Source organism: Scyliorhinus torazame, chromosome 7, assembly GCF_047496885.1.
Source record: "Scyliorhinus torazame isolate Kashiwa2021f chromosome 7, sScyTor2.1, whole genome shotgun sequence".
Taxonomy (NCBI): Eukaryota; Metazoa; Chordata; class Chondrichthyes; order Carcharhiniformes; family Scyliorhinidae; genus Scyliorhinus; species Scyliorhinus torazame.
In genome coordinates this window covers 125,165,509-125,189,190 of record NC_092713.1, presented here as the reverse complement: position 1 = coordinate 125,189,190, position 23,682 = coordinate 125,165,509, and the positions used below count along the sequence as shown (strand labels likewise).

Genomic DNA, 23,682 nt, shown 5'->3' with positions numbered 1-23,682 from the left:
AGAAGCAATATGCTGTAGATAATGTATTTTACAAAATTTGGAATTTTGTTGGCAGTTTTGATATTTGCATTTTGCTAAGTGTGACCTCCGATACTTCTGCTTTTGTCTCCTACTTGGTGCGTAATTTATTTTTCACGTATTACACTTGATGAGAAGATACACTTTTGGCTTACCTAGTTGAGATGAACTGAGTTGAAATCGCAATATCCTGTTTACAAAATAATCAGCTGAAGTTGCAGCTCACTTAGATTATTGCTATTAATGTAACCCGCCACCTAATCCTGTTGATGCATCAACTAAAGAAGTTAAACATAATTAACAAAGAAGTTGCTGAATTAACCAAGAAGTTACTGTAATGCTATAAGGTAGGAGGTAACAAATTCATTGTGACTACATTTATTTAGTGAAGAATACTGGCCTTTTGCTTTTGAAAACTGAGTACATCCAATCTATTTTATTATTTTAAGCTCTTTATATTATGAACTAAAATTTCAACAGCAATGAGTGAATTCAGAAAATTGCATTTTAAAAAATGTTTGCTTTTCCAGTTTTATCAGCTTTTAAAGCCTGTAAATTACTTTATAACTATTTTCTACTATAATATGTTATATTAGTGTGGCTGTAAATATGATACTTTTAAACATATTTTTGAAAGATACATAATTCTGCCTCCAAATGTAAATTTCCCAATGAAGCTCAAATTATGTTCTGTTAAATATGAGTAGCAGAGCTTAATTTGTCAAGGAACAAGAATTGGTTTTCTGAGTCACATTTCATTGATATGACTGAAAGCACTTTTAGGATAAAATTAATTTTGTGGAATAAAAAGCTGTATTGTGAATAAAAGTGACCCAGTGGTGGTTAGCAATGTACAGTTATGTTGTTCCTCACATCAGCTCTCCATGTCTAAATTGTATGACAGGACAAGGCAGCAGATGAGACAAGCTGTCGCTCAGCTACTCTAGCCTTTTGAAGAGAGGCCATGGGAGGAAAAGGTGCTGCAAATAGGCTGTGAAGTTTACATACACTGCCCACTGTTAAACAGATTACCTCTAATGAAGTGTCTAATGCTCAGCCTGCATCAGCCTAATCCTAGGTGGCAGTTTGTCCCTCAGCTGCCAAGAAACACCACCCTCTGGCCTTATATCACCAATGTCTTCACAGTGCACTGGGAGGTGCCTGGCTTTAATAAACCAAGACAGTGTGTGATCTGACATGCAAATGTAGGTCATTGCATATGTAAATGTGTGATTACAGACTTGCATGCCAGAACACATTAGTGAGACTTTGCTCTCAGCATGTGGTTGTCATAGTTCCTCAAAAGCTGATGCTAACATTTGTCAAGTTATCACATAAGCCAAAAAGATAAAAAATAGTGCTGTAAATGTGTCTACTTAATGAATCTGTAATTCACAAATTCTAAAGTATTTTAAAATATACACGTTCCTATTTTAAACGTTTTCAATTTCTGTTAGCATTGTAAGTGCTCACCTATCAAATACATAATTTTAATTTATGGGCAGCAGTTGCAGCTCATACACATTTAAGATTTGATTTATTTTCCTCTATTCATTTGTATCTGATCTCTTCATTTTTGTTCCCCCCCTCCCCCTGATATGCTGATAACAGCATTCAGAGGTATCAATCATTTACAAACTTAAATTGTCAATACCAAAAATGATATGCTTATATATTGCTTTCAATTTTCTATCTTGCCACAAATTCTGTTTTTAATTCAAGTATTGACCATTTTGAAATTAGTGGCATTTTTTTCTTATTGCAAGGTACAAAGGGACAGGAGATCCCTTTTCATGTTCATGACATTATTGTCTCAATATATATTCTCACAATCTTGGTGGGGTGAGGTCTGTGGCTGGGCTCAAGTTGGCCTTTCTTTGCAATCTTGTCTTTTAAACGTACAGTATTTTTTTCTCGCCCGTCCTAAGGGAGATGATGGTAGGAAGTATGAGGGGAAACTGCATTTTCTGGCCATGCACACATTTCCAATCGCTGATGAACTTAAGGACCTGGAACCTTGCAGAAATGCATCAATTTTTCTAAAGAGGCTTTGGTTCTCGGAGATAGTTTACTTTGTTGGGTTTCCCATGTATTATGCCACTGAGGGATGGAATTGGTCTTTGTTTGCACCACTTGCCAAATAATGAGTTGGAAACAAATTGCCATCTGCAATGTGGACCAAGTTGGTGCTCAAGCTTTTGTAGAGCATGAAGGTGGAGACAGATTTGCTTTAAATATAAATAAAATGCAAAAGTATAAAGGCCTGATGGTGCTCTGCACAGACAGAAAGTTGCCCACAAAGATCAGGAATGCTCTGTGGCCTGAATTTCACCCCTTCTGACATTAATTTAATTTTGATACCAACTCTGACATCCAACAGCAGTGATGTCTGCAAGCAGGCTAACCAGCCAATCGCATTGAAGAATTCTCATGAATTAAAACCAGTAAATAACAAACCAATTTTATCATTGACTTTTTATAGTTTTGCTAAAAGCAAAGTAACTGGGACATATACATGGGATTAAGGTCGAAGCTGAAATATCATTTTTTAAAGTTTATTATTTACAAAGTCTCTGCAACGTTCTGGAGGAATTTGACATTCTATAATGTCCATAAAATTAATTTTTCAGGGTCAAAGAAGTTGTTCAGTAATTTTGATTTGGCAACATGCCAAAAACCCACTGCACCTCATTGAACAAGGCATAACTTTTTCAAGAGGTTTTACATCAAGAATAATATGGTTATAAATGGAAACCATGTCACTTGAGTAATTTCTAGGTGATTTGCATCTCTTTCGAGCTTCAGCAGGACAGTCTCTGGAGGAGTGAGGAATCACTGACTACAAATTCTTGTTTTCCATGCTTAACGCACACATACAGATGCCAGAATTTCCATCAGTTTCACCGAATAATGAGGGCAGCTGCTGAAGGTTTTGGTATTATGACCGCAAAATGCAGACCAGAATCGGGGGGGGGGGGGTGCTTCAATTATTATCAGGCCTCTAAATGTGTAGTGGTCTACATTTATCTAATTTTGTGTTGAATAGACAAATTATAAAGAAAGTATTCAAAGGGTGAACTTTCTACAGTTTGGTGTGTTCGTTTATTGAATTAGACTTTTTGCTTTGTAGCGAATAAAGCAAAGTTCATGGCATGAATTTTATATATTATGGATAAAACAGTTGTGTGAAATGCAAGAATACTGCATCTGTCAAAGAACATTAATCTTTACTGAATTTCCTTTGTGGCATATGTTGTCTGTCATGTGGCATTTCCAAAACTCATTCTGTAAATTCTTGTTGCAGAATGTTGATTTTTGCAATCGCAAATTCCTCCTTTTTCAGTAACGGTTCTTGTTATGTTAAATTACTGGAGAACAATCTCCAAACACATTTATTTTTTGTTGGTGCATCAATGAAGATGCCTCAAACAACTAAAGCAAAATTGAGTAGCTGAATAAAGAGTAAGTGCTGGAAATCAGGGGAACAAAGTGCTGGGAATACAGAGTGACTCTGTCAGCATCCAGTGTGATAGTAACAAGAACAACAACTTGTATTTATATAGCTCCTTTAGTGTAATGAAACAACCCAAGGCATTTCACGGGAGCACTCTAAACCAAACTGACAGCGAGCCACATAAGGTGATATTACCGAGCCACATAAGGTGATATTAAGTCAGAAGACCAAAAAGCCCTGGTAAAGATGTGAGCTTTAATGAGTTTGTTAAAGGAGGAAAGTCAGGTAAAGAGACAGCGAGGTGTAAAATGGGAGCTGAGGCCCCAAAAGGTTTGACCACTAATGGTGGAGCAGTTAAAATTGGAAATGCACACGAGTCCAGAATTAAAGAATCACGGACATCTCGGAAAGTTATGGAACTGAAAGAGATTGGAGTCGGGGAGGGATGAGACCAAGTAAGAAAAGACAGGTTAAATATTGGTATAGACCCTTTGTCAAAGCACCATTTCCAAGAAATGTTAACCATAAACTATCACTCTTTTTCAGCTCATCTATATATTTGGGTTTTTAGCATGAAGAGTTAACTAAGGTTTGAATATAGTAGTTGAATGTTTATTTCAAAATCTACCTATCAAATCCTTGTGTAGGTTCAGGGAGTGAAAGAGTTGAAGAATTCAAGGGCAGGAGTGGGAGAGAGGATGAGAAGGCAGAGATCCAATATCCAAAATCGGCTGAGAAATGATGACTGGATCCAAGACATGCTAGGGAAGAGAAACAGTATGAGATTGGCATTGACTAAGGCAGGAAGCAAAGCAGACAGATTTGGGGTAGGATGAAATTGTCAAGTATATTGTGGTTTTGAAGTTCTCTGTAGATGAGTAACTGTATCCTGTTGAAACTCGGGGTGACAGGTGGGTGTTGCAGAGAAAGAAAAATTTCATGTCTAGAATAACTTTGAATTTAAAACAAAACTGAGTACCAGCAAGTAGCAGCAAATAGACACCACACATGATAGTTTAATAAATTAATTTCATGTCTACCAATAATGAGGTCTCAATGGCATTTTCCTGGCTGCTGTTTCTTCTACTAAAACCACCAGCTCTGGGTGGGAAGATCGGCTTATGTAAAGTGTCTGGGAAATGTTGTGATTAAAAATGTACTGATTTAAAGGGTGATGAAGGCTGTTTAACTCATGGTGTTCAAAAGGAAATTTGTGAAGTACTTGAAAATAAAGAAATTGCAGGGATATCGGGAATTGGTGGGACTGTAGGACTAGTTAGATTGCTCTACAACAAGCCAGAATGGGTCACTTCTGTGATGAATCCATTCTATTAATCTAGCAACCTGTTTATCAAAAAGTCCTGGTGACTGTCTTTACCTTTAGGGTTCCTCTAGCTGTGTGAGACTTATGGATAGGGACTCTAAGCAACACACAAATGCAATATAAAATGGTGGTTGAGTAATCATGCATGAACAATCCCAATTTTGCCTGTAAACACAGTCCAAATGTTTGCACCTGATGTTGGATACCACCAGTAGACTTGAACTAAATTGTTGGAAGATATTTGAGCCTTTTAGACTAGTAATTTTACCGGGATCTCATATGAAGTGCGCATTTCACAAGTAGCTCAAAAAATGCAAGACAATTGAGGTAATTTAAAAAAAAAATGCTGTTTTATGAAGATGTTCAAAAGTGTTAGTTGGCTCAACGTGAGTACTTTCATACACTTCACGACAGAACAATGAGACTCTTAGTTACAATTGTGATTCCTTAAAATGACTTATTTTAAGTATATTTTGAGGAAGAGGTGACAAGACCCGAGCCATCCTTCTCTTTACCTTATGCCCATTCAAATGGAAAGAAAAATTAGAAAATCCCTCAAATAAAGGGTGTCACGATGGCACAGTGGTTAGCACTGCTGCCTTACAGCTCCAGGGACACAGGTTCAATTCTGACATTGGGTGACTGTGTGGAGTTTGCATGTTCTCCCCGTGGTTTTTTTTCATCCCACAGTCCAAAGATATGCAAGTTAGGTGGATTGGCCATTCTAAATTGCCCCTTAATGTCCCAACGGTGAGGTGGGATTAAGGGGCTAGGACGGGGTGTGGGCCTGGGCAGGGTGGTCTTTCAGTGGGCTGGTGCAGACTCTGTGGGCCGAATAGCCTTCTGCACTGTAGGGATTCTATGAAAGCATGTAACGTCCTGCAGGGTTGCGTGCTAATTTCAGGGTAGTCTCCCTGCTATCATGGACATCATGGATGAGGATGAGGTATATGACATACGGTGTTTAAAATATCAGAAGAAAGAAAGATTGGAGAACGTTAATACTGTTGTTTTTCAGGCTATTGACAAGTTGGGTCTGCACAATATTTATTTTGCATTATTTCTCATTTTCAAAATTATAGCAGCTAATAATTCTTATTTCTGCCAGATTTTCCAAACAACCTGGATTGTAATGGTTTTTGTGCGAGAATATGTTTGACAGAATTCAATTAAGAATCAACATCCAAAACCATTGTGTCTAGAAAACAAAAATGGATGGAATTGGATAGCCTTTTCTTATTTTCATATTTTCATATTAATGTGTTCTCTTGCATTCTTCGTACTCCATTTGATTTTATGCGTGCTTCAAATTTATAGAAGCCCCTGCGTCCTGATTTGGGTCTTGGTACACTGGGAAACTTCCAAATAGAGAAGAAGATTGGCCGTGGGCAATTTAGCGAAGTGTATCGAGCAGCATGCCTCCTAGATGGAATGCCTGTCGCTTTGAAGAAAGTGCAGGTAAGTACATTTAAATGAAATGTAATAGTACTGCACCACAAGTACAGTCGAAAGCCACAGATCCAGAGGTCAAAAGTAAGAAACACAAGTATTTCTACATGGAAATTAGGTATGGAACTTTAGAAATGTGATGGTTATTTAGATTTATTTTATAGCTGTCATGCTGTGGTGTGATGTTCACTGGCTGCAACAGGAATTCATTTAATTATTTTCAGTTTTGAGCTGTGGCCTTTGTTGGCAACGCCAGCATTTACTGCATATCCCTTATTGTCCTCGAGGAGGTGTTAAGGTGCTGCTTTCCTGAACCGCTAAAGTACATCTGATGAAGGTTCCTCCACAATGCTGTTAGGTACAGAATTCCATAATTTTGGTTCAGAGATGACAAAAGAGCCACAATATATGTACAAGTCAGAATGGTGTTTGACCTGGAGGGAAATATGGAGGTGAGGGTTTCCATGCACCTGTTGCCCTTGTTCTTTTCGGGCATAGCGATACTGCTGAAGGAGTTTTGGTCACTTGCGGCAGTGCATTTTATAAGTAATGAGTATTACAGTGACATTATGCTGGTGATAGAGAGAGTGGCTGTTTAGGCTATTGGTTGAAATGCAATCAAGTTGGCTGTTATGTTAAGATTCTCAAGCATTGTGGTTGCTGAACCCAGGCAACTGGAGAGTATGCCATAAACACAGCTGATATGCCTTTCCAGATGGTGGAGTGGCTTGGGGAATCAATTGATGAGCTACTTGCTGCCAATTACAGAGGAAATTAAGGTAATTAATATCATCAGAGAAAAAGTATTGGAGAAACTAAAGGGACTGAAATCTGACATTCCTGGGACCTGATGACTTACATCCTAGGGTTCTAAAAGAGGTCGCACGAGAGATAGTGTATGCACTAGCTATGATTTTCCAATATTCCTCAGATTCAGGACCGATCCCATCAGATTGTAAGTTGGCAAATGTAACACTGCTTTTTGAGAAAGGAGGGAGAGAGAAAATAGACCAATTAGCTCAACATCAGTTGTTGGGAAATGGTTAAAGAGACAGAAATTAACCTATCTAAGTTTGCTGATGATACAAAACAAGATGGAAAGGTAAGCTTGGGGGGGGGGGCCGGGGGAGGAGGAGACAGAGGGGCACTGCAAAGAGATACAGGCAGGTTAAGTGAGTGGACAACTAGATGGCAGATGGGGCGCAATGTGGGGAAGTGCAAAGTTGATCATTTTGGTCCTATGACTAGAAAATCAAATTTTTCTTTGAAAATGTGGGGCTGGATTCTCTGCAGCCCAACCGAAATCGCGGCCAGCGCCAGGGCGGAGAATCCAGTTTGACTCCGTAATCTGGCCCGGCGCAAGTTCGGTGATTCTCTGGGCATCGAAAATCAGCGGCACCGTGGAGTACGCCGGGGGGCCATTGCCAGAGGCCCGCTCAGCAATCTTCTGCTCCCGACCGGCCGAGTTCCCGACGCCGTGGAACTAACCTGCTGTTGCCAGTCGGGATGTTCACGTAGCAGCTGCAGACTCAGTCCGCGCGTGCCCTGGTCGGGACGGGCGATCGGAGATCCGGGGAGGGCTTATAAGCTACCGGGGCACTAATGTGCGGGGGTTGAGGCTCAGGCGCGCAGCCGATCGGGGGGTCTCTTTCTTCGGTCTAGCTTCGCGGTCCGAGTCCGCTATGGAGCACAGTGCGGCCCCTGGAGGCCATGGTTGTCCGCCTGCACGGCCTCTGACCCGGAAGTGCGGTGGCCCGTATCTGCAGCAAATGCTGCGAGATTCACTCTGGGATCCTGCTAGCCCACTGCAGGGCTATGAATTTGTTTAACTTTTTTGCCGGAATTTCAGGAGTAAAAAAACTCCACTGTTTTGACGCCGGCTTGGGACACAGTTTCAATAATGGAGAATCCAGCCCGTGAAATTTAAAATGTTTTTCAGTGAGGCTTGGATGCATTCATACAAAGAAAACAGAAAATTAGCATCTAAGTTCAGCAAGCAATTAGGAAAGCAAATGTCATGTTGGTCTTTGCAAAGGATTTGGAGTACAAGAAGAAAGATATCTTGCTGCAATCAGCGGTTTTTGTGAAACCATGTCTGCAATACCACATACAGGTTTGGTCTCCACATTTGAGGAAGGATAGACTTGTCTTGGCGACAGTATGACAAAGGCTCACCAAATTATTCCCTGAAGTGTTGGGATTGTCCTTTGTTGAAAGGTTGAGTAAATTGGGTCTATATTCCTTGGAGTTTAGAACAATGGGAGGTGATCTCATTGAAACATATAAGATTCTGAAATGGCTTGATGAGGTAAATGCTGAGCGATTGTTTCCGCTGGAAAATATAAAACACGGGTGCATGGTATCAGGATACTAGGCCAAGTCATATAGGACTGAGATGAAGAGAAATTTCTTAATTCAAAGGGTTGTGAATATTTGGAATTCTCTACCCCCCCCCCCCCCAGAGGGATGTGGTTACTCGATTCCTTGTTGTTGAATACATTGAAAACTGGGATAGACAGATTTTTGGTGTTTCAGGGAATTGAGGGATATGGGAAACAGGCAAGAAAGTGGAATTGAAGCTCACGGTGAACCATGATTGTAATGACAGAGCATGCTCAACAAGCCATATGGTCTACTCCTCTTATTTCTTGTGAGCCTCTGACCTGCTGTTGTAGTCATGGCATTTATGTGGCCAATCTTGTTGAGTTTCAGATTGATGGTGGAGAATTGGAGTGATGCTGATGCAATTGAGTGTGAAATGGAAGAGGTTAGATTGGATTATCCTTCCTCTGATGTGGTGCCCAGATCACCTTTCAGTACTTCAGGTGTGATGTGACCACAGCTTTGTGGAACTCCCCTTGCATTCTATTCCTCTGGAAATAAAGATCAGAAATCTTTTAGTCTTGTTGATTATTTTCTCCATCTGTTCATGATGCTTTGATGATGTGTGTCCCTGGACTGCAAAGTATCTTTGGACTTCCACTGCTTTCTGTGTTTCACCATTTAGAAAGTATCCAATTCTATCCTTTTTCGGTTCAAAATGGATGACCTTACATTTGCCTACATTGAAAAATATATGCCATAGTTTTGCCCATTAATTTTATCAATAATCACTTTGTAATTTTATGCTTCCATCTACACTGCTAACAATGTTGTTCATCTTTGTCATTTGCAAATTTAGATATGTGGCATTCTATCTCATCATTTCAGTTGATGAATATGCTGAGTAGTTAAGCCCTCAATACAGAAGCTTGCAAAACACAATTAATCACATCCTGTCAATAGTCATTCTCCCCACTCTTGTGTGGAATTTTCGGGTTGCACCTGCCCCGTGACCAGAAATTCCTGCTCGAGGTCAATGGACATTTAAATTGTCTGTCATATTTTCCGTACTGCCTGCAACGATTCCCGTGGCGAGCAGGACTGGAAAATGTTCCCGTTTGTGCCCAGCCTCTAAGCCAATTTCCTGACTAGGCCAATAATTTGCCTCCAGTACCATGGGTTTCAGCTAACAGTGTTTTCTGAGGTATTTTATCAATTGCCATCAGGAAGCCCATATCAATAACATCTGTCAACATTCTCCGTTCTACTTCTTTGAGCAACTCTTCAAAAAGTTCAATAAGGTGCATCAAACATGCCCAAGGTTTATAAATCCAACCTATTCTTAATTATAGACTAGTGATTTCCAACCTGAAAATAATTCCTTAGTTCTCCTCTCTCCCCTTTCTTAAATAGTAGCATGACATGTACAATTCTCTAATCTAAAGGAATGGTTCCCAAAATGAGAGAATGTTGGAAGATTATAGCTCGGGCATCTTTAATATTCTCGCCTTTCTTTCCGAAAGGACATAATAATAATCTTTATTATTGTCACAAGTAGGCTTACACTAACACTGCAATGAAGTTACCGTGAAAAGCCCCTAGTCGTCACATTTAACTCCTTTACAAATTGCTAAAATGGAGATGTAAACTAATGTTTACATTTTGGCGACTGTGTACCGTTGACGTTCAAAATTTGATGCTATATCATAAAGTTTGAGCATATCCAAACCACACATTATTTTCTCCATGTTGAATGGTGCAAATTTATTTTGGTGTGCATCATTTTATTTGAATAAACCCTGCTGGGACTGCCGGCGGAGGCCATGACATGCTAGGTCGCGCGTTCACGGCAGCTCCCGCCGAGGTCGGTATTTCGGGCCGTTGAACGGGACGGCGGCGGCATTTGGAGGCTGAGACAGGTGTGGGAACGGGTGTGGGAGAGGTTCACCCGGGGGCTGCATGGAGAGAACGAGGAGTGAGACCGGCAGACGTGCAAACGCGGGGAAGAAGGTAGAGATGGTCCGGGAAAACAAAATGGCGGCCGGAGAAGATCGGGAGGTGTGGGCCCAGAGGGCCAAAGAACAACAAGAATTCTTAAAAAGTTGCTTTCTGGAGCTTAAAACGGAGATGTTGGCCTCCACGGAGAAGGTTGTGGTGGCCCAGAAGGCGCAGGGGAAGGAGATCAAGGAGGTGAGGAGGAAGGTGGCGGAGAATGAGAACGAGATCCTGGGCCTGGCGGTGAAGGTGGAGGCGCACGAGGCGCTACACGAGATGGCAAGAGAGGCTAGGTGACCTTGAGTACAGGTCTCTGAGCCATAATCTGCGGATCCTGGGCCTTCCAGAAAGAGCGGAGGGGGCGGATGGGAACAAGTACGCGACCACAATGTTGGGGACGCTGATGGGCGCGGGGGCCTTCCCGCGTCCCTTGGAGCTGGATGGGGTGCACAGGGTCCTCGCCAGAAAGCCGAGGGTGAACGAGTCACCGAGGGCGATGGTGATACGGTTTAATCGTTTGACAGACCGGGAGCAAATCCTGCAGTGGGCGAAGAAAGAGCGGAGCAGTAAGTGGGAGAACGGCGAGATCTGCATCTACCAGGATTTGGGAGCTGAGTTGGCGAGGAGGCGTGTGGGGTTCAACCGGGCTGAGGTGGTCCTCCACAGCAAAGGGGTGAAGTTGGACTCCTTCATCCGGCGAGACTCTGGGTAACATACCAGGACAGGCACCATTACTTTGATACGCCGGATGAGACGTGGTCGTTCATCAGGCACGAGAAGCTGGACCTGAACTAAGGTACAGTTGTATGGGGGTGAAATGTGCGGGTGGGGGTGGACCGGGGGTAAGATGGCGGGTAAAGCATAAGATCATTTGCTTGTCTGCTCCAGTTTGGTCGGTGGTTTTGTTGTTTGTTTTGTTTTTCAGGGGTTTGGTTTTAGGGGGCGGGAAAGCCCGGGACGGGTGCTCCGGCGCATGGGAAGGTCCCGATTGGCGCTTCCCCCTCTACCCTGTGCGGGGGGTGGGTTTGGGTTTGGGTAGCCCAAAGGAGGCAACATGTTTCGGGTCGGCATATAGGGGCAGGAGCGGCCGGGGTCAGCATGGGTGAGCTGACTCACGGAAGTATAGTGGGGGGGGAAATCAGAGCTAAGCGGATGCTGGGGAGGGGGGGGTGGGTGAGAGAGAAGGGGTGCTGCTCTGCTGACTGAAGGAGAGCCAGGTGAGGGGAATGGATGGAGAGTCGTGCTGGGGGGCTGCCGAGGGGAGGGCTGGAATCGGGAGGTGGGGGCACGTGGCTGGCCGAAAAAGGGAGATGGTTAGTCGGCAGGATAGGGGGGTGGCCAACCCCCCGACCAGGCTCATCACGTGGAACGTGAGGGGCCTGAATGGGCCGGTCAAGAGGTCCCCGCGTGTTCTTGCATTTAAAGGAGTTGAAGGCGGACGTGGCCATGTTGCAAGAGATGCACTTAAAGCTCGCGGACCAGACGAGGCTAAGGAAAGGATGGGTGGGACAGGTGTTTCACTCGGGGTTAGACTCAAAGACCAGAGGGGTGGCAATTTTGGTTAGTAAACGAGTGACATTTGTGGCGGGGAGTATCGTGGCGGACAAGGGGGGGCAGGTACATAATGGTGAGTGGCAAGCTGCAGGGGGCACGGGTGGTGCTAGTGAATGTGTATGACCCAAACTAGGACGATGCAGACTTCATGAGGCGGGTGTTGGGTAGGATCCCGGACTTGAGTCAAGTAGCCTGATTATGGGAGGGGACTTTAATATGGTCCTGGACCCGATTTTGGACCGTTCCAAGTCCAGGTCGGGAAAGAGGCCAGCGGCGGCCAGGGCCCTGTGGGAGTTCATAGGCCACATGGGGGGTGTGGACCCATGGAGGTTTGCACGGCCAAGGGCGAAGGAGTACTCCTTTTTCTCCCACGTCCATAAAGTCTATTCGCATATAGACTTTTTTGAGTTGAGTAGGGCGCTGATCCCGAGGGTGGAGGTGGTTGAATACTCTGCCATTGCGGTCTCGGACCATGCCCCACACTGGGTGGACCGGCGGCTGGGGGCGAAGCGGGGTCAGCGCCCTGTCTGGAGACTGGATGTGGGGCTGCTGGCGGATGAGGAGGTGTGTGGGCAGATAGGGAGGAGCATAGAGAACTGTGTGGGAGCGAATGACATGGGAGGTAACGGTGGCAGTGGTGTGGGAGGCTTTGAAGGAGGTCGTTAGGGGAGAGTTAATCTCCATCGGGTCCCACAGAGCAGAGAGAAGAGGGAGAGGGCGGAGTGGGAGAGGCTGGTGGGAGAGATACTCCGGGTAGACAGGAGATACGCGGAGGCCCCAGAGGGGGGGCTGCTGAACGAATGCCGGAAACTTCAGGCGGAGTTTGACTTGCTGACCACGGGCAAGGCGGAGGCGCAGTTAAGGAAAGTGAAAGGGGCAGTCTACGAGTATGGGGAGAAGGTGAGTAGGATGCTGGCGCACCAACTGCGCAAGTGGGAGCGGCTGGAGAGATTGGGGGAGTGCGGGATAAGGAGGGCAACATGGTGCTGAGCCCAGAGAGGGTCAATGAAGTCTTCAGGGAGTTCTACGGGAAGTTATACGAGTCGGAACCCCCTGGGGAAGGGGAAGGGATGAGGCAGTTTATGGACCGGTTGAGGTTCCCGAGGGTTGAAGTGGAGCGGGTGGGGGGATTGAGGGCCCCAATTGAGTTGGAGGAGGTAGTCAGGGAGCTGGCAAGCATGCAGTCGGGCAAGGCGCCGGGTCCTGACGGCTTCCCTGTAGAATTTTTTTTTTTTAATAAATATTTTATTGAAAATTTTTGGTCAACCAACACAGTACATTGTGCATCCTTTACACAATATTATAACAACACAGATAACAATGACCTATTTTATATAAACAAAAAACAAAAAATGAATAAATATTAAATAACAAAAATGAAAACTAGCCCTAATTGGCAACTGCCTTGTCACAAGCCCCCCCCCCCCCCCCGCCCACCCCCCCCATCCCTCCCCCCCCCCCCCCCCCCCCCCCAAATCCTGGGCTGCTGCTGCTGCCTTCTTTTTTCCCCCCATCTATCTATCCGCAAGATATTCGACGAACGGTTGCCACCGCCTGGTGAACCCTTGAGCCGACCCCCTTAGGACGAACTTAATCCGCTCTAGCTTTATAAACCCCGCCATGTCATTTATCCAGGTCTCCACCCCCGGGGGCTTGGCTTCTTTCCACATTAACAATATCCTGCGCCGGGCTACTAGGGACGCAAAGGCCAAAACATCGGCCTCTCTCGCCTCCTGCACTCCCGGCTCTTGTGCAACCCCAAATATAGCCAACCCCCAGCTTGGTTCGACCCGGACTCCTACTACTTTTGAAAGCGCCTTTGTCACCCCCATCCAAAACCCCTGTAGCGCCGGGCATGACCAAAACATATGGGTATGATTCGCTGGGCTTCTCGAGCACCTCGCACACCTATCCTCCACCCCAAAAAATTTACTGACCCGTGTTCCAGTCATATGTGCCCTGTGTAATACCTTAAACTGAATCAGGCTTAGCCTGGCACACGAGGACAACGAGTTTACCCTGCTTAGGGCATCTGCCCACAGCCCCTCCTCGATCTCCTCCCCTAGCTCTTCTTCCCATTTCCCTTTTAGTTCATCCACCATAGTCTCCCCTTCGTCCCTCATTTCCCTATATATATCTGACACCTTACCATCCCCCACCCATGTCTTTGAATGAGATCACTCTGTCCTGCACCTCTTGTGTCGGGAGCTGCGGAAATTCCCTCACCTGTTGCCTCGCAAAAGCCCTCAGTTGCATGTACCTGAATGCATTCCCTTGGGGCAACCCATATTTCTCGGTCAGCGCTCCCAGACTCGCGAACTTCCCATCCACAAATAGATCTTTCAATTGCGTTATCCCTGCTCTTTGCCACATTCCATATCCCCCATCCATTCCCCCCGGGGCAAACCTATGGTTGTTTCTTATCGGGGACCCCCCCAATGCTCCAGTCTTTCCCCTATGTCGTCTCCACTGTCCCCAAATCTTCAGTGTAGCTACCACCACCGGGCTTGTGGTGTAGTTCCTCGGTGAGAACGGCAATGGGGCTGTCACCATAGCCTGCAGGCTAGTCCCCCTACAGGACGCCCTCTCTAGTCTCTTCCACGCCGCTCCCTCCTCCTCTCCCATCCACTTACTCACCATTGAAATATTAGCGGCCCAATAGTACTCACTTAGGCTCGGTAGTGCAAGCCCCCCCCTATCCCTACTACGCTGTAAGAATCCCTTCCTCACTCTCGGAGTCTTCCCGGCCCAAACAAAACCCATGATGCTCTTTTCTATCCTTTTAAAAAAAGCCTTCGTAATCACCACCGGGAGGCACTGAAACACAAAGAGGAATCTCGGGAGGACCACCATCTTAACCGCCTGCACCCTCCCTGCCATTGACAGGGCTACCATATCCCATCTCTTGAAATCTTCCTCCATCTGTTCCACCAACCGCGTTAAATTTAGCCTGTGCAATGTGCCCCAATTCTTAGCTATCTGGATCCCCAGGTAACGAAAGTCTCTTGTTACCTTCCTCAACGGTAGGTCCTCTATTTCTCTACTCTGCTCCCCTGGATGCACCACAAACAGCTCACTCTTCCCCATGTTCAATTTATACCCTGAAAAATCCCCAAACTCCCCAAGTATCCGCATTATTTCTGGCATCCCCTCCGCCGGATCCGCCACATATAGTAGCAAATCATCCGCATACAAAGATACCCGGTGTTCTTCTCCTCCCCTAAGTACTCCCCTCCATCTCTTGGAACCCCTCAGCGCTATCGCCAGGGGCTCAATCGCCAGTGCAAACAGTAATGGGGACAGAGGACATCCCTGCCTTGTCCCTCTATGGAGCCGAAAATATGCCGATCCCCGTCCATTCGTGACCACACTCGCCACTGGGGCCCTATACAATAGCTGCACCCATCTAACATACCCCTCTCCAAAACCAAATCTCCTCAACACCTCCCACAAATAATCCCATTCCACTCTATCAAATGCTTTCTCGGCATCCATCGCCACTACTATCTCCGTTTCACCCTCTGGTGGGGCCATCATCATTACCCCTAACAGCCTCCGTATATTCGTGTTCAGCTGTCTCCCCTTCACAAACCCAGTTTGGTCCTCGTGAACCACCCCCGGGACACATTCCTCTATTCTCATTGCCATTACCTTGGCCAGGACCTTGGCATCCACATTTAGGAGGGAAATTGGTCTGTAGGACCCGCATTGTAGCGGGTCCTTTTCCTTCTTTTAGAGAAGCGATATCGTTGCTTCAGACATAGTCGGGGGCAGTTGTCCCCTTTCCTTTGCCTCGTTAAAGGTCCTCGTCAGTACCGGGGCGAGCAAGTCCAAATATTTTCTATAGAATTCAACTGGGAATCCGTCCGGTCCCGGGGCCTTTCCCGTCTGCATACTCCTAATTCCTTTCACCACTTCTTCTACCTCGATCTGTGCTCCCAGTCCCACCCTTTCCTGCTCTTTCACCGTGGGAATTTCCAGCCGATCCAAAAAGTCCATCATTCTCTCCCTCCCATCCGGGGGTTGAGCTTCATATAATTTTTTATAAAATGTCTTGAACACTTCATTCACTCTCTCCGCTCCCCGCTCCATCTCTCCTTCCTCGTCCCTCACTCCCCCTATTTCCCTCGCTGCTCCCCTTTTCCTCAATTGGTGTGCCAGCAATCTGCTCGCCTTCTCCCCATATTCATACTGTACACCCTGCGCCTTCCTCCATTGTGCCTCTGCAGTGCCTGTAGTCAGCAAGTCAAATTCCACATGCAGCCTTTGCCTTTCCCTGTACAATCCCTCCTCCGGTGCTTCCGCATATTGTCTGTCCACCCTCAAAAGTTCTTGCAGCAACCGCTCCCGTTCCTTACTCTCCTGCTTCCCTTTATGTGCCCTTATTGATATCAGCTCCCCCCTAACCACCGCCTTCAACGCCTCCCAGACCACTCCCACCTGGACCTCCCCATTGTCATTGAGTTCCAAGTACTTTTCAATACATCCCCTCACCCTTAGACACACCCCCTCATCCGCCATTAGTCCCATGTCCATTCTCCAGGGTGGGCGCCCTCCTGTTTCCTCCCCTATCTCCAAGTCCACCCAGTGTGGGGCATGATCCGAAATGGCTATAGCCGTATATTCCGTTCCCCTCACCTTCGGGATCAATGCCCTACCCAGCACAAAAAAGTCTATGCGCGAATAGACTTTATGGACATAGGAGAAAAACGAGAGCTCCATACTCCTAGGTCTACTGAATCTCCACAGGCCCACACCTCCCATCTGCTCCATAAAATCTTTAAGCACCTTGGCTGCTGCCGGCCTCCTACCAGTCCTGGACTTCGACCTATCCAGCCCTGGTTCCAACACCGTGTTAAAGTCTCCCCCCCATTATCAGCTTTCCCGTCTCTAGGTCCGGAATGCGTCCTAGCATTCGCCTCATAAAATTGGCATCATCCCAGTTCGGGGCATACACATTTACCAAAACCACCATCTCTCCCTGTAATTTGCCACTCACCATCACGTATCTGCCCCCGTTATCCACCACTATAGTCTTTGCCTCGAACATTACCCGCTTCCCCACTAATATAGCCACCCCCCTGTTTTTCGCATCCAGCCCCGAATGGAACACCTGCCCCACCCACCCTTTGCGCAGCTTAACCTGGTCTATCAGTTTCAGGTGCGTTTCCTGTAGCATAACCACATCTGCTTTAAGTTTCTTAAGGTGTGCGAGTACCCGTGCCCTCTTTATCGGCCCGTTGAGCCCTCTCACGTTCCACGTGATCAGCCGAGTTGGGGGGCTTCCCACCCCCCCCCCCCCCCCTTGCCGATTAGCCATCATCTTTTTCCAGCTTCTCACCCAGTTCCCACGCAGCTGTATCTCCCCCAGGCGGTGCCCCCCCGCCCATCCTCTCCCGTACCCGCTCCCCCCTTTCCCCAGCAGCAGCAACCCAGTAATTCCCCCCTCCCACCCCCCCCGCTAGACCCCCCGCTAGCGTAATTACTCCCCCCATGTTGCTCCCAGAAGTCAGCAAACTCTGGCCGACCTCGGCTTCCCCCCGTGACCACGGCTCGCACCGTGCGACGCCCCCTCCTTCCTGCTTCTCTATTCCCGCCATAATTATCATAGCGCGGGGAGCCAAGCCCGCGCTTCTCCCTTGGCCCCGCCCCCCATGGCCAACGCCCCATCTCCTCTCCCTCCCCACCTCCCCCCATCACCACCTGTGGGAGAGAGAAAAGTTACCATACCGCAGGATTAGAACATAAAACCCCTCTTCGCCCCCCACATTCGCCCCACCACTTTGTCCAAACGTTCTTTTTAATAATCCACTCGTTCCAGTTTTTCTTCTACAATAAAAGTCCACGCTTCATCCGCCGTCTCAAAGTAGTGGTGCCTCCCTTGATATGTGACCCACAGTCTTGCCGGTTGCAGCATTCCAAATTTTATCTTCCTTTTATGAAGCACCGCCTTGGCCCGATTAAAGCTCGCCCTCCTTCTCGCCACCTCCGCACTCCAGTCTTGATAAACGCGGATCACCGCGTTCTCCCATTTACTGCACCGAGTTTTCTTCGCCCATCTAAGGACCATTTCTCTATCCTTAAAACGGAGGAATCTCACCACTATGGCTCTAGGAGTTTCTCCTGCTCTCGGTCCTCGCGCCATAACTCGGTACGCTCCCTCCACCTCCAACGGACCCGTCGGGGCCTCCGCTCCCATTAACGAGTGCAGCATCGTGCTCACATATGCCCCGACGTCCGCCCCCTCCACACCTTCAGGAAGACCAAGAATCCTCAGGTTGTTCCTCCTTGCGTTGTTTTCCAGTGCCTCCAACCTCTCCACACATCGTTTCTGATGTGCCTCCTGTATCTCCGTCTTCACCACCAGGCCCTGTATATCGTCCTCATTCTCGGCTGCCTTCGCCTTCACGACCCGAAGCTCCTGCTCCTGGGTCTTTTGTTTCTCCTTTAGCCCTTCGATCGCCTGTAGTATCGGGGCCAGCAGCTCTTTCTTCATTTCCTTTTTTATCTCCTCCACGCAACATTTCAAGAACTCTTGTTGTTCAGGGCCCCATATGAAACTGCCACCTTCCGACGCCATCTTGGTTTTTGCTTGCCTTCCTTGCCGCTGTTCCAAAGGATCCGTTGCAATCCGGCCACTTTCCTCTCCTTTTTCCATCCGTGTCCAGGGGGAATTCCCTACTGGTTTACCGCACGGTGTTTTTAGCCGTTAAAATTGCCGTTGGGGCTCCTATCAAGAGCCCAAAAGTCCGTTCCACCGGGAGCTGCCGAAACGTGCGACTTAGCTGGTCATCGCCGCACCCGGAAGTCTCCCTGTAGAATTTTATAAGAAGTTCTTGGAGCTACTGAGCCCGCTCCTGCTAAGAACCTTCAATGAGGCAAAGAAGAGAGGGCCCCTCCCCCCGACGATGTCGCAGGCATTGATTTTGCTCATCTTTAAGAAAGAGACGGACCCACTTCAGTGTGGGTCCCACAGGCCGATATTGCTCCTGAATGTAGACGCCAAACTGTTGGCAAAAATTCTGGCCACCAGAATAGAGGACTGTGTCCCGGGAGTGATTGGGGAGGACCAGACGGGTTTCGATAAGGGCAGGCAGCTGAACACGAATGTGAGGAGGTTCCTGAATATTATCATGATGCCCTCGGAGGGTGGGGATGCGGAAGTGGTGGCTGCAATGAACGCGGAGAAGGCCTTTGACAGGGTAGAGTGGGAGTATTTGTGAGAAGCGTTAGGCAGATTTGGATTTGGGGAGGGATTCATAGGGTGGGTCAAGCTGCTGTATCAGGCCCCTGTAGCGAGTGTGTCCACAAACAGGCTATGGTCGGAGTATTTCAGGCCTCACCGGGGGACGAGGCAGGGGTGTCCCCTGTCCCCGTTGCTGTTTGCCCTGGCAATTGAGCCGTTGGCCATTGCGCTCAGGACTTCAAGGGATTGGAGGGGGCTGGTGCGTGGGGGGGAGGAACACTGGGTCTCCCTCTACGCAGATGACCTGTTGTACATTTCGGACCCGCTAGAGGGGATGGGGAGGTCTTGCGGATCCTGAGGGACTTTGGGAGCTTCTCGGGGTATAAATTGAAGGTGGGGAAGAGTGAGCTGTTCGTGGTCCACGGCAGGGGCCAGGAGGAGAGACTGAGGGAGCTCCCGCTCAGGATAGTGGAGAGGAGCTTTCGGTACTTTGGGATACAAGTGGCCAGGAACTGGAATGCCCTGCACAGGCTCAACTTAACCCGACTCGTGGAGCAGATGAAGGGAGAGTTTAAAAGGTGGGATATGCTCCCGCTTTCCCTGGCGGGGCGGGTGCAGACTGTGAAAATGACGGTTCTCCCCAGGTTCCTCTTTGTCTTTCAGTGCCTCCCCATTTTCATCCCCAAGTCCTTTTTTAAGTGGGTGAATAGGATTGTTACGGGGTTTGTGTGGGCGAATAAAACCCCGCGAGTTAAAAAGGCATTCTTGAATGTAGCCGGGGGGTGGGGGGCGGACGGGACTGGCTCTGCCGAACTTCTGCAGCTATTGGGCGGCCAATGTGGCCATGATTAGGAAGTGGATAATGGAGATGGTGGCGGCGTCATGCAAAGGCATCAGCCTAGGGGCACTAGTCACGGCTCCGCTGCCATTCTCACCGGCACGATACACCTCCAGTCCGGTTGTGGCGGCGGCACTGAGGATTTAGGGGCAGTGGAGGAGACACAGGCAGGAGGAGCCTGTGTGGACCCCGATACGGAATAACCATAGATTTGCTCCAGGTTTGGGGGGGGGGGGGAAACTGTTGATATAATGTAAGTTTTACAGGAAGACAACACCCACCTTGTTTTGTTTACTAATTCTTGTTTATTTGTATTTTTATTATTATTTGTACTTCTATTTTTGTTATGTAAAAACGTTGGTTGGAAAAGCTTTGATAAAACATTTATTTAAAAAAAAACTGCTTTTTGCTGCTTTTGAGATGTATGTTGCAATTTGTTCTTCTATAAGAATCATCATTCTTGTCTCATTTTGAATTGGTGTTTTAGTGCAAGGGAATTTACAGGTCTTCATGATATCGAGAAAGTAGAATAAATCTATTTCATTTGATTATTTTATAACTTTTGTTTATTCGGTATGAAATGGAATACTTAAGCTACTATTTTTTTCAGATATTTGAAATGATGGATGCCAAAGCTCGTCAAGATTGCATCAAAGAAATAGATCTCTTAAAGGTAAGATTGGGTGGTGGGAGGGGTGGAGATTACAAACTGGGGCAAAATAATTCTAAGAATGTGTTCTTTCATTGATGTTGTAGGTGTTAGTTGTCTTGTAGATGCTGACCAAATTATAGAGACAACCAAAACAACTGCAGCAAATACTTGTGCAATATTTTATCTTGAAACTAATTACATTGCAGACTCCAATCAATAGTTTGGCAATTACAATTTTGGGCACGCTATGCCTCATGTTACATACAGTAATTCTGTCACACTGCTGACAGCCTAAGCCTTTAGTGCTTGTGGCAATTTTTGTTGTGATCATGATCTGGTACTCTCTCTGTTATTCAGTTGGATGCATGCTGAAAAAAATGTAATTAACCAGTGACCACTTTCTGGGTTAATCTGTGGAAACTAGGTAAAATGTTTCAAAGATCGAAGTGAACAGTACACTTGTATTTGCCATATGAGTATGGCAATACAGCTCTCTTTTTCAATAGGATCTCTTTCAATGGAACATCAATGTTGTATGAGCTACCTGTTGTATGCAGAGCACAACTAATAAAGAATAACATTAATTTTAGATACAAGCGCAATCTTTCTGCATCAACTTGTATTTCCCTCTCAACTGCTTGATACTTAATTGGTTTAGCAGGTTAAAGACATAATAAAAACATGACACCAGCTAATTTAGTTAATCTTTTACTTGCCTTTTAAGTAGTCATGCATTCCATATAGTTTATTAAAATAAATTCATTTAATTTGATAATCTTTATTATCACAAGTAGGCTTACATTAACACTGCAATGAAGTTACTGTGAAAAGCCCCTAGTCGGCACATTCTGGCGCCTGTTCGGGTACACAGAGGGAGAATTCAGAATATCCAATTCACCCAACAGCACGTCTATCGGGACTTGTGGGAAGAAACCTGAGCACCCGGAGGAAACCCACGCAGACACAGGGAGAACCTGCAGACTGCATACAGACAGTGACCCAAGCTGGGAATCGAACCTGGGGCCCTGAAGCTGTGAAGCAACTGTGCTACCCACTGTGCTAACGTGTAACACCATGTACAACCACTGCCCCAGCATTAACAATAGGTTACGCTACTGCACTGGAGCACGAGTTCACGAAATAGATCTGTTCCGTCTGTCCAGCGATATATCCCTGACCCCTGCCACACAATCTAACTGGCTCCTGGCTGGCCCTTATGGTTTTTGCCTCCATCTCTTCCAGAAAATTAATCTGAGCTTGTGTGAAGGAGCTCTTCCCCACAGTTCTCTACATTAATTTCACTAGTTTGAACTCCATTGTTTGTCACACTGTTATTGCAAATATTCATGTAGTTTGCTTTTCCCATACCCTCTACTACCTGTCTCCTATCATTTTGAATAAAGGTTTGTGTTAAGACTAATCATGGGTTCTATTGTCATAACAAATTATAAACATCAACTAGTGCACTGTTCAATGGTTTAATTGATCTGTATTTGATCTTTGATCTATGTTCACTGTGCTAGATTTATTAAGCCTGGTGTAACCTCTGAGACCTAAAGTAAACAAAAGCTTCCAGAAATACCTGAGAAGCCAGAGCTATGAACATGTGTGAATGGAAACATCTTGTCATTCAAGAGATATTTTAAAGCGCTATAAATAAACCTGTTGTAGATTTAAAACTAGTGTCATCTCTACATTGCTCGGAGGTAAGTCAGATATATAAAGTAGACAACAAACCGACAATAACATAATATTTAACACTTCCTTAAAAATTTTAAATAATTTACCAGAAATTAAAAGTTGTAATTTATCTTGCTCATTATTTGGTCCTGTATAAATGACTGATGGGAAATAAACAGATCTATTAATATCTCAATGAAGAGGTGTGCAAGACATTGAGCTCTTGTAAAATGTCATCAATCAATTCCTGAGTTCACAGAAAGGTTATGCTTGTCTAATTTGCAGTTAAATCTGGTGCTATCTGGCCTCCTCCAAGTACTGGAATGGTGATAGAAAGATTCTTGCTCCTCAAATATCCTCACAATGACTTGATGAGTTTCATCAAAGAGGAGATGCACTCTTACCAACTTGGTACAAATTGTTCTGAAGACCAGTCTCCACCAAAATATTCACCCATCTATTTGTTTTCGGATCCTGATGGACTTGCTGTCTGTTTCAAACATTTGTTAGCATTTCTTTTCCAATTAGCGGGAAATTTAGTGTGGCTAATCCACCAACCCTGCATATTTTGGGGTTATGGGGCTGAGACCCACGTAGACATGGGGAGAATGTGCAAACTCCACATAGACAGTTACCCGGGGCCGGGATCGAACCCGGGTCCTCAGCGTCGTGAGGCAGCAGTGCTAACCACTGCTCCATCGTGCCGTCTTTGCATTTTTAATTAATATTGTAATGTGGGCTTGTCTTTAGCGCTATGAATTTTTACAGATTTAGTTTGGTTCACTGTTTTCAATCTCAACCATTTTCTGGAACTCAACTGTAGAAATTGACAAAGCGCTGTCAAATCCAGATTCAAAATCCGACATGGAAACAAAATCATATGGTTCCGCATATAACTGTATAGGTTGCAAATATCAAAAGAACAGTAACGAGACGGATTTTAAAAAATGCTAAATCGATGTCTCAATCATGTTTACAGTTTCCCGTGGGGGGGTGGCTAAAATTCCCTGGATGCCTGATCCATGATCTGTCCGCACTATTCCGGTTGGCGAGCGAGACCTGGGGCAGCCCATCTACTGTCGCTTCAGTTGAAATCCTTAGATGTCCTATAATTTGCAACATCTGAACCATTTCCCACCCAATCTCAATTTTGAGGCTGACAGCAAGAGTTCACCCTGCTGAGGCTCCCTCAAGGGCCCCCATCTACCAG

At 46.0% G+C, this 23,682-nt stretch overlaps 2 protein-coding genes across 11 annotated transcripts in view; one reads left to right on the top strand and one right to left on the bottom strand.

The window, feature by feature from the left end:
* Positions 1-23,682, top strand: part of nek7 (NIMA-related kinase 7) — a 353,502-nt gene that overhangs the window by 204,964 nt on the left and 124,856 nt on the right. For all 9 annotated transcript variants that reach the window (XM_072511457.1, XM_072511456.1, XM_072511450.1 and 6 more), the window contains 2 exons: positions 6,114-6,254; positions 20,751-20,813. In XM_072511457.1, coding sequence (XP_072367558.1) covers positions 6,228-6,254; positions 20,751-20,813 — 90 coding nt within the window. In that variant the 5' untranslated portion in view covers positions 6,114-6,227. The remainder of the gene's footprint in view (positions 1-6,113; positions 6,255-20,750; positions 20,814-23,682) is intronic.
* LOC140426546 (uncharacterized) overlaps positions 1-23,682 on the bottom strand; it is a 205,907-nt gene that overhangs the window by 60,485 nt on the left and 121,740 nt on the right. The gene's annotated exons all lie outside the window — the stretch shown is intronic.